The sequence below is a fragment of the Monodelphis domestica genome, chromosome 2, assembly GCF_027887165.1.
Source record: "Monodelphis domestica isolate mMonDom1 chromosome 2, mMonDom1.pri, whole genome shotgun sequence".
Taxonomy (NCBI): Eukaryota; Metazoa; Chordata; class Mammalia; order Didelphimorphia; family Didelphidae; genus Monodelphis; species Monodelphis domestica.
In genome coordinates, this window is record NC_077228.1 from 395,164,364 (window position 1) to 395,181,191 (window position 16,828).

The following is a 16,828-nucleotide window of genomic DNA, read 5'->3' on the forward strand; positions in this document are numbered from 1 at the left end:
GAACTTTTCTGAGAAGTTTTTTTTTTTTTAATTATCACCTTTGTACAAGGAATATAATTTAAATCTTCTTCTGATTTAAATCTGATTTCAGCAGAGATCAAGTATAGAGAGGAAAATCAACCAGTCAATCAACAAACAATAATTTGGCACTTCCTTTGTGCCAGGCACTGTGCTAAGTATTTAGGCTACAAAAAAGGCAAAGGACAATCCCTGTCCTCTTTCTAAAGCTATAATTTTTTGCATGCAAGTGGAGGATAGTTAGAGCATCTTAAAGATAAGAAAGAAGAAAGGAGCCAGCTTCTAGCCCCCCAGTCTTTTTAAGGAATAGCTAAGAAAACGGCAAACTTTCTTCTTCCATCAATCGTCAAGTAAAACATATAGAATTATAAGGAAGTGTGACACATAGATAGCTCAGTGAATAGCCAGGCCCAGAGATGAGAGTTCCTGAAATCAAATATGACTTCATACACTTCCTAAATTTGTGAAAACCCCATTGCCTTGCCCTTACCACTCTTCTCCCTTGGGAATCCATACACACTATTTATTCTAAGATAGAGTAAAGGTTTTTAAAAAAGTGTATTATCTAGAAGTAACATGTTCAGTCAAAATATTGGGGGGAGGAAATGATTCTTAATTATTCTTACTAGAAGGCAATGTGTAAAGTAAATTATCTAGGGGACCTTGATCTTGCACATCCTGGTGGGACAGGACCTAGAAGTAAGAGACACGTGTCTCATTTGATGACACTGTCTGACACTGGCATCCCCTTATGTCTCAGCATCAGCATACCAGCATCAACAATAGCACCCCAGTGCAGATATAACATTATTTGAAATTTCAAAGCCTATGATGCAGGTCTGGGAGGAACTGAGGACTTTTTGAAAAGCCAGCATGAGAAGCTAGGGTCTCTCTCTCTCTTTTTTTTTTTTTTTTGAAATTGGTTCTTGAACTAACTCACTCCCTGGGCTGGCACTGCCCTTTTATCAGCTCCCCTATCTTACCAGGTCATTTTTTACTGGCCGTGGCTTGGAGACTGGATAAAATGGAGGGTTGCATTTCTACCTGAAGTTAGAAAGGCTTCTATTTTATATTTCTTTATTAATAAATGTTCATAAACCTGCTAACAAGCCTTCAGATTAATTTTTATTTATAATTGAAAACCATTTCAATACTCTCCTTTTGATAAAATTGCCACATACTGAAAATTAAACCTCGTATTCACCATATGAAAGAAATGTTGTAGAGTTTCCTAAAATATGTTAAGAAGTAGAGTAAAATCTATGTGACAAAGATTATCTTGTATCAAGAAAAGAATCTTAAATCTTTGCTCTTTGGGGGCATTCCCAGGACATAGTCCAGACTTGCTCTGACATCTGCTAGAAAACCAGAGTTATTAAGTTTAAGTTTCAGGAAACACTGGGCTCAAAATGAAAAAAAGAGAAAAGCACTCAAAAAAGGCAGGAGAGAAGAAAGGAACACAAAGGCATACAGAATTCCTAAAGTTATTCTCTTTTACAAGTATAACAAAATTAGATTCATGTGCTCTTGGAACAGCAAGAGGGAATAAAGTCAGGGAGAAATTTTGTTGCTGACATTTGGCACTGATGGGATAGGAGAAGCTTGGGTGTTTCTGTTAGGAAGGAAGTAAAATGAGGCGTTGTAAGAAGATTTTTGACAGGTGAATTGTTAGGGATGACTAACTCATCTGTGACTGCTCAGGAGTCCAATCTAGACATTTAGTTGGTGTATAATCAGAGAATTCTTTTTTATCTTTTAAAATAGTTCAAATGAGTAGACATTTCAATTTTGTTAGGAAATATGAATGTAAAGAATTGTTCAATTGATGCCCAGGTACAAGGAATAAATACCATTTTTTAAAATTTATATTTCTACTTTTCTGCCTATGTGTCTAGAGGCAGCCAATTGGTGAAATAAATAAAGCACTGGGCCTGGAGTTGGGAAGAACTGAGTTCAGTGTTGCCCTTAAACCCATAGTATGATGTTTCCTCATTGTCATTGTCTTCAATGAAATTATTAATTGTTTCTATGATTTGTTCTTCAACCGATTTTGGAGAATCATTTATTTAATTTCCAATTAATTTTTATGTGCTTCTCCATGTACTCTTACTAATTATTATTTTTATCTGAAAAGGTTGCATTATTATTTCTGCTTTTTTGCATTTGTTTGCAATGTTTTTATGCCCTAGTATATGGTCAATCTTTGCAAATGTACTATATGCTAATGAAAAGAAGGTATATTCCTTTTTGTCCCCATTTATTTTTCTACATATATCTTTTAGCTCTAATTTTTCTAAGATTTCATTCATATCTTTTACCTCTTATTTATTTTTTGGTTTGATTTATCTAGATCTGATAAAGGAAGGTTCAGGTCTCCCATTAGCATAGTTTTACTATCTATTTCCTCTTTGAGCTCCAATATTTACTCTTTTAAAAATTTGGATGCTATACTATTTAGTGCATATATATCGAGTACTGATATTTCCTCATTGTCTATACTGCCTTTTATCAGTATGTAATTACCTTCCCTATCTCTTTTAATTAGATATATTTTTTTTATTTTGGCTTTGCCAGATATCATGATTGAGACTCCTGCCTTCTTTTTCTCAGTTGAGGCCCAATAGATTTTTCTCCATCCTCTTACTTTTAACCCTGTGTGTGTCTGTCTGCTTCATGTGTGTTTCTTATAGGCAACATATGGTAGGATTTTTGGTTTCTAATCCACTCTGTTTTTGCTTTCATTTTATGGGTGAGTTCATCCCATTCAAATTCAAATTCATGAATATCACCTGTGTATTTCCCAACATTTTGATATCCTCTCCTAGTTTTGCCCTTTCTTCTTTCACTATTTCCTTCTACACCGCGTTTTGCTTTTAATCAGTCCCCCTAATCCCCACTCTTATTTTACTTCCTTTCCCACACCCTTGCTTCTTATTGCCTTTTTATTTTTCTTTTGGGTCTATTAAATTCCCTTCCCCCTCTCTTTCTCTCCCTTTTGTTACCCTCCCCCCCTTGGTTTTTCCCTGTCAACTTCCTTGTAGAAGGTAATATAGAATTCTCTACCCCAATGGATCTAAATGTTCTTCTCTCTCAGAGTTGATTCCACTGAGTTTAAGGTTCTAAGTATTACCTATTAGCACTCTCTTCCTCTCCTTTTTATGATAATATTCTTCCCCTCCCCATCCCATGTGCCTCATTATGAGGTATAATTTATCCTATTTTTCTTCTTTCTTCAAGTTTCTCTTGATGCCATCTTATATTTCCCCCCTCATTTTTTTCATATAATCTTAAACCTCTTAGTACCTGAACCTCTACCTATGAATAATTCTTCTAACTACTCTGATAATGAAAACGTTTTTTGAGAGTTATAAATATTGTTTTTCCACATAGGAATATAAGCAATTTAACTTTACTGAAGCCCTTTCTCGTGGAAGTATATAGTCAATTTTGATGCTTAGGTGATCCTTTGTCATAGACCCAATTCTCTTGCCCTTCTGAATATCATATCCCAAGCCTTGTGATCCTTTAGCATGGAAGCTGCTAGATCCTGTGTAATCCTGACTAGGGCTCCTTGATATCTGAATTAAATTGTCTTTTTCTGGCTTCTTGAATTATTTTCCTCCTTGGCTTGGAAGCCCTTGAATTTGGCAATTATGTTTCTGGAGGTAGACTTTTAAGGATGTAATATAGAGGGTGATCTATGGACTCTTTCAATGTCTATTTTGCCCTCTTGTTCAAGAATATCAGGGCAATTTTCTTGGATAATTTCTTGTAATATGATGCCAAGGCTTCTGTTTTTTTCCTATGTTTTCAGGTAGACCTATGATTCTCAAACTGTCTCTCCTAGACCTGTTTTCTAGGTCCATCATCTTCTCAATGTGATATTTCACATTTCTTTCTAGTTTGTCATTCTTTTGACTTTACTTTATTAATTCTTGCTGTCTTATGAGATCATTGGCTTCTACTTGCCCAATTATAGTTTTTAAAGACTGGTTTTCAGCTATGATCCTTTGATTTCCCTTTTCAGTTTAGCCTAACCTGCTTTTCATGGCTTCCAGCAGGTAAATTCTGGTCTTCAATTTGCTTATTATTTCATTTAATTGCTGTGCCTCTTTTCCCAAGTGGGACATTCTGTCTTTTAAACTGTTATTTTCCTTATGAATTACTTGCATTTCTTTCTCTCACTTTTCTTCACATTATTCCTCTATCTTTCTTATTTGGTTCTTGAACTCCAATTTGAGTTCCTTGAGAGCTTGTGACCAATTTCCATTTGGGGGGTGGGGGGGAGTTTGGATGTGTTTGCTTATTTGTCACTCTTTGCTATCACCTTTATACTTTGCTTCTTTTCTCTAAAGAAGCTATCCAATGTCCTATGTTTTCTCTATTGTATCTTACTTTTTTTGGTATTTGTAGATGGTAGTTCTTGGGTGTTGGTTGCCGTTCCTGTGTTAGTTTTATCTTCCCTTCTCAGCCAGAAGCCAGAGTGAGGAGGGCAGGCAGCTTTCAGTATAGCAAGCTACAGAGATTTTTTTTGTCCTGAGGCTATTTTTCAAGACTCTGTGGTGTCTGCTGTGTGCAGCCTTTCTCTGAGCTATCTCTGCTCCTGCACTCTGCAGGTCCCAAGTCTCTCTGCCAAGGCTCTGAACTGTCCTCAGGGGTAAAATTATGGTGCCCTCAGCTGGCTCCTGAGAATTTCGTGATTGCCCCATCCTTTACTCTGACTTTGGAAGTATAGGTGGGGTGTGTGTGGGGTGACCAGCTCACATTTTGGTAGGTGTAATTTTATCCCCTTATAGAGTGGAAATGCCCAAACCCTGCCTACCTTCAAGACTGTGCCCTATAGTAGAGCCCCTTTCTTAATCTGATTTTGATTTTTGTCCTTTTTTGAGATGCTTTTTATGATTGGTAGTAGGAAGAGTCATGAAGTCTACACTGCTGCCATCTTAGCCAGGAAGTCACTTTAACCCATAGTAGTTGCATAACCTGGAGCAAGTCACTTAATCTCTTTCAGCCTGTGTCCTTATCTGTAAAATATGAATCATGACTCTTCTCTTCCATTATTATTATGAGTACAAAAATATAACACTTTCAAAATGCTAAACATATAGCACACAGTAGGCACTTAATAATTGATTAAAAATTTAATATATCATTTTCATGGTTTGAGTGACACTGTGAGACTTTTAGTACAAATAAAATAATTGTCTACTATAGGCTTCCTGTATATTTTAATTGTATGTTATCTCACATCTGTACTCATCTTGACCCCCAAATTTATAAATTCTGGCAATATTACCATACTCCTCTTGTTTTGCAATTTTACTGAGCACCAGTTCTGTCCTTTAGACAAAAAATAGACTTCTGCTCTGTCTCTTCCTTTTTAAAAGTGTCTTCATCAGGATATCAGCCATCATGTAAATAGACATAGCCCAAAACATGTTTTTAATAAATAAATTCAGTACTGGTAGATGTTAATCTAGATGGTACAGTGGTTAGAATAGTGTGCCTGAAGTCAGACTCAGCTTCCTGTGTTCAAATCTCACTGTGTTGTGTAATTTAACACTGTTTGCCTTAGTTTCCTCTTATATAAAATGAGCTGGAAGGAGAAATGGCAAACCACTAAGAAACTAAGAAAACCCAAAATCAGATCAAGAAGAATCAGACACCATGGAAATAACAGAACAACCACAATCACTATCACCTCAACAAAAAAGTGATTGATAATTAGGGAATTGGAAAATTTTTCATTTAACCTGCAACTAAGTCATTTTAGAACTTTAAAAAAATATGTACATCAGATACTTTATTACTATCAGGAAGTTATGCCATAACATTTATTTTCTTTGAAAGCTACATTACTTCTATGGACCTCAATTCATCAACCTGTAAAGTTAGAAAGTCAGGTTAAATGATTTTCTTAAATTCTGAAATTCTTTGTCCTCTTGTGAAATATTATTTTAGAGAATATTTGAGTATTTATCAATTTATATATTTATCCATTTATATATTCAATATATAAGAATTTTGCTTAACAGTACTTATGAGGAGCATTTGAGAAAACATTTTTAGCTGAATTACCCTCAATTAAACTTTTGAAAAATAGAATTATAAAATTCAACTTTGCTTTAAGATGGGTTCCAAAAACATGTTTTCCCTCCATGTTTGTATTTGGCTATAAATTGACACCTATTAAAAAACACTTAATACTAGTTTAACTTTTTGTTTGTTTTTAGGATAGTAGGGCCTTTGCAGTCAACAATGAAAGACTAAATCAAGAAAGGACCATTTATTTGATTCTGGGTGAGGGCAGAGTTTTGTTGTCATATTTATCTGTAAGTAGTTCAGCTTACAGCTTTAGAACTTGGAGAAATTCTTAATTCAGGGAGTATTTTCATAGAATGTGTCTGTTTTTTTTTTTTGCTGGAATGTAGATGTAAACAGAGTTTGGGGATTAGGGAGTTTGTAGTATCACATTATGAGTCTTTATTAAATGTGTCAATGCTGCTTACATTTGTTTGCTTAGTATCTAGTACAGGAGCAACAGAAACTCAGTGGGAGCCCTGTAGATGTTAATTGATGATGGCTACTGGTCTATAGGGATCTGGTGTCTGATGACAACCTCAGTGCTACTTTGGAGATATTAGATTACAGTGGACCTCTTCTTTTATGAAATAAAATGTGTAATTTGGGGGGTTTTTTGGTAGCTTATCTGATTCTAGAATTAGTCTTTCTAAAATCTTTACAGATTAATTTATAAAATTCAAAGTTCCCCAAAGGTCACTTCTCTCAGCTCACTGAAATTTCTCTAAGAACACTAGAAATTTAAGCAAGACACAGTCAAATGATTTAGCATTTGTTCATCAAACATTTATTAAATGCCTGCTATGTACCAAACACATCTGGAATCCAGGTATACAAATATAATAATGAATCAACCCTTCTTCTCAAACAGCTTACACCTGGCCAACAGTAGACTGAGGTAGATAAATCATCAGAACATGTATACACATTAAATGCAAAAATTGATTTGGAAGGAAAGAGTGAACTAACAATAGAAGGAATCCGGGAATCCTGTATAAAATGATTCAGATGGGTCTTGAGGGGATCTATGGAGTCTAAGTGTCTGAGGTGAAGAGAAGGAAATCATATTCCATTTTTTGCTTTGCTGTTTTTAGGAGCCTTCAAATCATAAGACACAAATGGTTAGACCTTGTAGATGTATTTTTCTTCTTTTAATTCATCAAAAATCACATACCCATTTATTATGGTTCCACTATTGTATACTACATTTTATTTAATATATTGATCCTCTGATTTTAATTGTTTGACTGAAAAGCAGTAGAAACCTATTCTGCTGATGGGAGTCTTGAAAGGATTGAATATTATTATTATTACTATTCCAATACTGCTCACCTAATTAACTTTATCTTAATATAATTCCCATTTTGAGAAAATGGTGAAATCACAGATTAGCTATATTAAGTACCAATATTTGTGGATCCATGAAGATGTGTTTTTATGACATAGTTACCAGAAGATGTTAGGGGAACCAGACCACTGCTAAACACAGACTGAACATTTTGGGTCTTCAGATTTAAGTAAAGCTGTCACTTTTCAAAGACAGTATGTTAGAAACATAGACCTCCTTAAAGAGGCAAATTCATTCAAGGGATAGGAAAAATAGAAAAATGGTTAAGTAAATTGACTTTGCTTATAAAGGATTTAGGGCAAAAAGTAATGATATGTAATTAGACCTACAACAGAGACAGAAAGCTGGAACAGAGTCAATCTAGTCCTATGCCCACATTTTATAGGGGATAGCCTCAAGAAACTCAGATAAATTAAAAGACTAGACTAGATATTATTTGGCAGAGGCAGAATTCAAACAGTGGTCCTCTGACTCCAAAGCTAACATTTCTGGTGATGAATTGAATAGAATGCAATGGACCCAGAGACAGGAAGACTGAGTTCAAATCCAGCCTCAGATGCTTACTAGCCTTGTGACTGTGGGCAAGTTGCACAAACTGTTTGCCTCAGTTTCTTCAAGTGTAAAATGAGAATATCACCACAACTACCACCCACTAAAGCACAATGCCTGGCACATAGTAGATCCTTTATAAGAACTTGGTTTTGTTCTTCCTTTTAGGCTACTTCCGTTTTGTGGTTATATTTTCTCTCTGATTTTAAATAATAAATACTACTTGTACTACATATATCACAGTGTCATTTTGAGGACACATGGCATATATGCTCAGTAATCTAGATTAATAAAATGCATTTAAGTTAGTATTATCAAGTAGCTAAGCAGGTGGATTCATTTTTAGATCTGGAAGACTCAAGTTCCTGAATTCAAATTTGTCCTCAGCCACTTGTTATAGTGTGACTCTTGTTTCTTCAGTGTTCTCATCTCTAAAGTGAGCAAGAGAATGAAATGACAAACTATTCTGGTATCTTTGTAAAGAAAATCGTTAATGTGACCAGATGTTATACATGAATAAAAACAAATGAACACCAACACAAAAGCTGAACTATTACATTTTATTTATTCATTTTTTGTAAAAATATTTTATTTTACCAATTATGTGTAGTAACAATTTGCCGCTTAAATTTATTAAAGTTACATGATCCAAATTGTCACCATCCTTTCTTTCACTCCCCCTTCCCAAAGTAGAAGAGCAATTTAATCTGTATTGTACATGCATTATTATACAAAACATATTTCTATATTGTTCATTTTTAAATTAAATACTCATATAAAACCAAAATCCCAAAATAAACACCCAAATAGACTAAACCGAAAAATTGTATGCTTTAAATGGCATTCCAATTCTAAGAATTCTTTCTCTAGAGGTAGATAGTATTATTTGCCATAAGCCCCTCAGAATCCTGGATCATTGTACTGCTGAGAGTAGCCAAGTCTTTCACAGTTGATCCTTTCACAATATTGCTGTTACTGTGTACAGTGTTTTCCTGGTTCTGCTTATCTCACTCTGTATCAGTTTATCAAGCTCTTTCCAGTTCTTTCTGAAATCATCATGTTAATCATTTTTGTAGCACAACAATGTAATACAATAGTATTCCATCACTATCTTATACCACAATTTGTTTAACTATTCCCCAATTATGGATGTGCCCTCAATTTCCAATTCTTAGCCACCAAAAAAGAGCTGATATAAATATTTTTGAACAAGTAGGTCCTTTCCCCTTTTGAAAAAAATCTCTTTGGAAAAGAGACCTAGTAATGGTATTACTAGATCAAAGGATATACATTATATATATATATATATATATATTTGTAACTTTTGTAACTATATATATATATATATACATATATATATATATATATATATATATATAAAATCCTTTGGGCATAGTTACAAATTGCCTTCTAGAATGGTTGGATCAATTCACCATTCTACCAACAAAGTATTAATGTCCCAATTATGCCACATCCCCTCCAACATTTATCATTTTCCTTTATTATCATATTGGTGGCTCCTCAGAGTTGTTTTAATGTGCATTTCTCTAATCAGGAGTGATTTAGAACACTTTTTCATATAATTATTGATAGCTTTGATTTTTTTAATCTGAAAAGTGCTTATTCATATCCTTTGTCTATTGGAGAATGGCTTGTATTTTTATAAATTTGACTTACTTCTCTATATATTTGAAAAATGAGACCTTTGTCAGAGAAATTTGTTATAAAATTTTTCCGAGTTTATTGTTTCACTTCTAATGTTAGTTACATTGGTTTTGTTTTACAAAACCTTTTTAATTTAATATAATAAAAATTATTCATTTAACATCTTTTAATGTTCTCTCATTTGTTAAAATCTCTTATTTGTTAAAAAATTCTTCCTTCTCCATATATTTGCCAGGTACAGTATTCTATGTTCCCTTAATTTACTTATTATATTACCTTTTATTTCTAAGCCATATATCCATTTTGACCTTATCTTGGCATAGTGTGTGAGATATTGGTCTATATCTGTATATTCTGCCATTCTGTTTTCCAGTTTTTCCAGCAGATTTTATCAAATAGCGAGTTCTTATAGCAAAAGCTGGGACCTTTGGGTTTATCAAACACTAGATTGCTAAAGTCATTTACTCCTAATCTAGTTCATTGATCTACCATTCTATTTCTTTGACAGTCACAAATTGCTTTGATGATTACTGCTTTTTAGTATAGTTTGAGATGTGAGACTGATAGATTACTGTCTACATAGTTTTTCATTAATTTTCTTAATATTCTCTAGCTTTTGTTGTTCCACATGAATTTTGCTTTTTTTTTTCTTAGTACAATACAATATTTTTGGAAGTTTGATTGGCATGGTACTGGTTAAGTAAGTTAAGTAGAATTGTTTTTTTTTACTATATTAGCAATTCATATTTTGCCTGTTGTTCAGATCTGACTTCATTTGTGTGAAAAGTGTTTTGTTGCTGTATTCATATAATTCCTGTGTTTGTCTTGGCAAATAGATTTTCAAGTATTTTTTATTGTCTAGAATTATTTTAAATGGAATTTCTCTTGCTGTCAGATTTTGTCAGATGTCAGATTGTGTCAGATGGAATCACTTGCTGTCAGATTTTGTGGTAATATATAAAAATGTTGATGATTTATGTGGGCTTATTTTATATCCTGCAACTTGGCTAAAAGTTATTATTTCAACTAGTTTTTAGTCACTTCTTTACAATTATCTAAGAATACCATCATATTATCCACAAAAAGTGAAAATTCAATTTCATTACAGTCTACTTTAACTCTTTTAATTTATTTTTCTTCTCTTATTGCTAAAACTAGCATTTCTAGTGCAATATTAAAAATAGTGGTGATAATTGGCATCCTTGCTTTATCCCTGATCTTATTGGAAAGGTTTATAATTTATCCCCATTTCAGATGATACTTGATGATGGTTTTAGATAGATATTACTTATTTTAAGGAAAGGTTCATTTATTACTATGTTTTTTTGGTGTTTTTAATAGGAATAGGTGCTGTATTTTGTAAAAAGGTTTTTCTGAATTTACTGAGATAATCATGTGATTTCTGTTAGTTTTATTATTGACATAGTCAATTACATTGATAGTTTTCCTAATATTAAAAGAGGCTCTCATTAATGGTATAAACCCCACTTAGTCAAAGTGAATGATCCTTGTGATATGTTGCTGAAGTCTCTTTGCTATTATGTTGTTGAAGATTTTGCATTGCTTTTCATTATTCATTAAGGAAACTAGTCCATAATTTTCTTTCTCATAAAACCAACTGTTGCCTTTTTAGAGATGTATTGATTTTTCTTGGGAAAAAGTGTAGTAGATTGATAGATTGTATGATGCCATACTGTATTTTCATTGTTCATTTTTGATTTTGTGATTTCTGATAAGTAGGATATACTTTGATTTGGGAAATTTGTGTAGCATACTATGGAGTCAGAACAGTACAAGAAGAAGTATACTAAATTTGAAGACTGAGGATCTGGTATTTATTGTCAGCTCTAGGATGTACTACCTTTATGGCCTTGGGCAAGTTACTTACATTAACTGATATTCAGTTCCCCACCCCAAAAATAACTGGCATGGACTAGGTGGCCTCTAAGTTCTTTTTTAACTCTTCATCTATCATTCCACCACTTATTATTTAATAGAAGATGATTTTACCTTAATGATTTGAAAAGTCTTACTTTCACTTTAGATGGATATCATTGATTCTAAAAATGGATATATATATATATATATATACTTATATATACATGTTTATAATTTTTTAGAAATATTTGAATAAGTATTAGGATGATATTCTAAAAGGTTTATGAATTTGGGATTTGTGGAAGTCCTTTGAAAGTTAGTACCCTATTTGAAACTTGGTATTCCTGTTGACATTTGACATCTCTGTGTCCTCTGACTGACTAAAAAGCCTAAATTTCCATTCATGTCTTTTCAGATGAAGTTCAGTAAGAATATAAGCTTCAAATAGGTGGCACTAGAATACTATTGTTTATTATTATTATGATGTGGTACATAATGGGAGTTTTGGAAGAAGTCATTGTGATGCAAACAATTGGGATGAATTTTTTTCTTTGTCTACAAAGACCAGCCATCTAAGGAACTGAAAAGGATAGAAAATCATTATTTATAAAGCCTTTAATTTGAAGTCTGTGCTTTAAGAGTTCATCTAATTTCATAATAGTAAATAAGTAGTGAATGAAAGGTTAAGCATTTCTTAAATATCTATTATGTCAGGCATTGTGCTGGATCTTGGAAATACAAAGAAATAAAATAAATCCCATTTTTACGAAGTTGTTATTATGTGGACGCATAATATCCTTGGAGTCTAAGGCATTTTAAAACATGAGATGACATGGAATTATGGGACTAGAACTGACTTTGGAGTCAAAGGATTGAGGTTCAAATTCTATCTCTGATGCCTGCCAACTAAGTGACTTTAGGCAAGCCCCTTAGTCACCAAAGGTTTCTGTTTTCTCACCTATGAAATCAGAAGTTAGGTCAAATGACATCTGAGATCTCTTTCCTATAAAGCTTTGAGCCTAAATCAATCTTCCCCTTGAATCTGAAAATTTTGTTTCTATAAGAATTAATGTTTTCTGTAGCATATTTATTAAATTCCATAATTATCAGTTATTATTTCTTTCTTTCATTATTCATCCAGATAATTTGTATTTCCACCTAATTCTTCTTTTGTTCAGCATGCTAGTACTGACATGTGAGAGCAGAAAGGAAGAGGAAAAGGAAATATTCATGCTATTCCAGTTAGCTATATTAATAGTTCAAATAAGGCAGTTATGTTGCAAATAAATAAGAAAATTGGAATCAGGAAGGTTCATCTTCATGAGTTAAAATCTGGCTTCAGATATTTAAATATCTGTGTGATCTCAGTGAACATTATTTAATCCTGTTTGACTCTGTTTCTTAATCTGAAAAATGTGCTGGAGAAGGAAAAGACAAACAATTCTATTAGCTTTTCCAAGAAAACCCCTATAGGAGTCACAAAGAGTTAGACATGACTGAAATGTCTCAACAAAATGGTTCAAAATAAGAAGCTTTGCTGAAATAAATGTTTTAATTATTGAGAGAAAGTGAAGGTTTTGCATTATCTTTTGCCTGTTTTTTACTGTTTTCCTCCTCAACTAGCACTATTTGTTTCAGATGTGAACTCCTGTAACAAAAAGGGGACAGATATAGATGGGCATAAGAAACTAAGTGTCTATCCTTGTAAGGTCATGTAGGACAGCTGATTTAAACTAGCAGAGACATTTCACTCCATCTAGTCCGGTCCTAGATCTTTATCAGATCTGTAAGTCCTCTATCTTTAACAGATCAGGAAATTAGGTGCTGAGGAAGTGAAATGACTTTTCCAAGGTTACATAGACAAATCTAGTGTTCTGCTCTTAACATAGTGATGTTATTAAATAAGCTCATTAAATTATAGGATATAAGAGCCAAAGGGGACTTCAAAGATCACCTGCCCCATTGCTGTTATTTTTAAAATGAAGAAATTGAAGTGTAAGCAGACTGAATTTGATTAACAGCATATAATGCATTAGTGAAAGAACTAAGACTAGAGCAAATTCTTTTTTCAGCTCTATCCTCTTTCTAGTATTTAGTCCAGTACCTGGCACTTGGTAGACTCTTAACAAATACTTGTTGACTTGACTTAACTTTTTCCATCCAATTGAGTAAACGTTAGTCTGTTTCTGACAATCTAGCCTTCATGTAGATGTATTTTTCTTGTCAGTATTTGATAGTAGCAATGACAACATCACTTACCCAGCTGCTACATATGTGGCACTTGTGAATGCTGTTGTATATCTCCCCTACCAAATCCTTCTGAAATCATCTAGGCTGTTGGACTAACTCCTTTTCCACCTCACTCCCCCAACTGAGAGACAAGTACTATTTCCACAAAACCTGTTGGTTAAAAGCAAACCCAAGAAACTCCACTCTAGCCTTGCTTAGGGTGCTTAGCCTATTATGTTGATGTAGTGTCTTTGTCACTGAAACATACTGAGATGCCTCTTGTCTCTTCTGATTCTAGGTTTGCGTGCTGGAGAGGCAAATATTTGATTTCCTTGGATACCAGTGGGCACCGATCCTGGCAAATTTTATCCATATTATCATCGTCATTCTGGGTTTATTTGGAACTATTCAATATAGACCTCGCTACATAACAGGAGTGAGTACTTATATTTTTTTTTCTTTGTGAAAAGTGAATAATACAACCATTCTCATTTTCTTAAAGAATTGTGTGTGTCCTACCTACCCTTAAGATACTCCATATCTGCTTTTTTTCCCAGAATTTTTAGCACACACCTGCAGTAATTGGAAAAATGTCAAGTGTAAGCACTTGACAGTGAATATAATCACATATCATCTCATGTATTGTACTTTCAGTAAATAACATGGGTAGTTACATCCGGAGCTATGTTCCCGAATCGGTGAATTATAAAGTCAAGCTCTGATTTAACATGTCATTAAGAGATTATTTTTGTTCACATTTTAGAAGAGTAAATCCATTTTGTACATTGAAAGAAAGGCAGGTTAAAATAATTTATGGCAAGTGTGTTGTATCGATGTTGAGATATTGATGACATGTTAATAGTTAATATTTAATGTGGGCATGAAAGTCAGGAAATTCAGGGCCATTGTTGCTATGTTCTTAATTCTGTTTCTTTGCACAAAGGTAATATTTTGCTTTCCTCCTGAAGTTGTACTTACTTAACATAAAAGTGAAATCTGACTGAGTTACAGTTGCTATGGGAACCATAACTTAGATTTTTTTGCTCCCCAGTGTGCCTCAGATCTCAGTTATAACATTTCATTAATGTAGATTTTTATATTCTGTCTATTTTTAACAAAGGAATAGATATAGGCACTTTTTAAGTTTCACTGTGGTGACTTGAAAAGCCAGTTTGAATGTCTGGTCAAATATGCATGTGGAGCCAAATTAGGTTGGGTATCTTTCCTGGTGCAATGCAGGAGGGAGTTTGGGTCATTTCAGTTGGAGATACTTATATGGGAAGACAAGATTAGGACAGCTCAAAGATTAACAAGCAAGTCTCCTTGACCTTTCTTTAAAGGAGTTGTTTTCCAAGTTTTCCACATACTGTTCATTATAAGTTGTAACTATCCCTTAGTACTTAGTAAAAGATGAAATCTGGGCTGGAGAGCCAATATAATAATGATTTGTTTAAATGAAGAAAGATGAATTATATGTGTGGGGTGACATTATTTAAAAAATAAGACAAGAGAGTACAGCACAAATTCCAGTGTGGACTAGAAAAAAATGGTGAGATTTTAGATGTACCACTTACTATTTTGCAAAGCTTTAGCAGAGCACTTCATAGTACCACAAAAATAGACAGTGTCAGAGTTGAAACTGAAAAAAAAATTAAATAAATCTTTTTAAAAGCATTTTAAAGTTGTCATGAAAGAGGAATTGTAAACAAACCTTTGCTTAAGGATCTGCAATAAGGGGAAGGCAAACACTTTTCTAAGATAGTCCCATGTTTGAATACTTCCAATTATTAGTGAGTTTTTCCTCAGATTAACACTAAACATCTCTTTTTGAAACTTATATCAATTTGGATTGTAATGTTACTCTCTGGGACCAATCAAAATATTCATTTTTTCAGGAGAACTTTTAAATTTTTTTAACTCTCCTTAAAATATTAATTCCAAAATATCTTCCTTCTTCTGCTCCTTCTATCCATTGAGAAGGTAAGATATTTCAAATATTTTAAGTTATTTATTATGTTTACCTCAATCTTTTCTTCTACAAACCATCCCAATTCCTTCAAGTAATCCTCATGTGGTATGGTGAGGCTCTTCACAATTCCATTTGACCTCCTTTCCACACTCTTCAGATTATTCTTACTCTCCCCAGTTTGTTAATATCCTTTTCAAAATGTGATGTGCAGAAATGAACATGTGTTATTAAGACTACAAGGAAAGAATGAATGAAAAAAAGCATGAATTAAGCATCTCCTGGGTACCAGGTACTATCTAAACCACTGAGAATGAGAATATAGAGAAAAGAGGGAAAATAGGTTGAGATTTTACACATACACGTGCACACACACACACACACACACACACATATAGAGAGAGACAGAGAGACAGAGACAGAGACAGAGACACAAAAAGAGGAGTGTAAAGATAATTTTAGGGTTATCACTTAAAATCTAAATTAATTAGTCACCAGGGAAAAAATCCCAAATAAAATACCCAAGTCGGTCTGGAAATTTATGGTAATTTTAATTAATATAGAGGGAAAGATTTTAAGGAGAAAGAGGGAGGAGGGTATAGGATTTCTCTGACCTGGCTGTGCCAGGGAGTTCAAGATCTCCGCTTATTGGTCTCTGAAGGAGATTAGAGGCTTCTAAGAGGATAAAGGTTGGAAAGTAAAGGAGGAAAAACTCAGCCAGAAACTCACCACCAAACCGAACAATAGCTGTAGCCACGCCAAGATGCCGAAAGACCCAGCAAGCTGCCAACAGCCACCTCTCTGCTGCCAAAGGTACCAGAGAGAGGAAGTGACACAAAATATATGGACCTTTTACTCTTGTGTCCCCTCCTCTAAATTTTCACATCTACCAATCACATCAGATTCTTTTCTCCAGGACTGCCCATTCTTTAGTTCTCATCTTCTTCAATTAGATTACATCTTTTGAGTTACTTAACACTTCTTTGTTAAGTTCACCTTTTGTTAGTTACTTGACCATTTTGTAATTAATTTACCCTTTATAGTTACTTAACACCTTTTTTGAATTAAGATCTAAAATTATACAACTTAAAGTT

General features: G+C 33.6%; 1 protein-coding gene across 1 annotated transcript in view; it reads left to right on the forward strand.

Moving 5' to 3' along the window:
- The window catches only part of NKAIN2 (sodium/potassium transporting ATPase interacting 2), a 1,364,766-nt gene that overhangs the window by 622,758 nt on the left and 725,180 nt on the right, over nt 1-16,828 (forward strand). Inside the window, exon 3 of the mRNA XM_007484504.3 lies at nt 14,067-14,204. Within this exon, the coding sequence (XP_007484566.1) occupies nt 14,067-14,204 (138 nt within the window). The remainder of the gene's footprint in view (nt 1-14,066; nt 14,205-16,828) is intronic.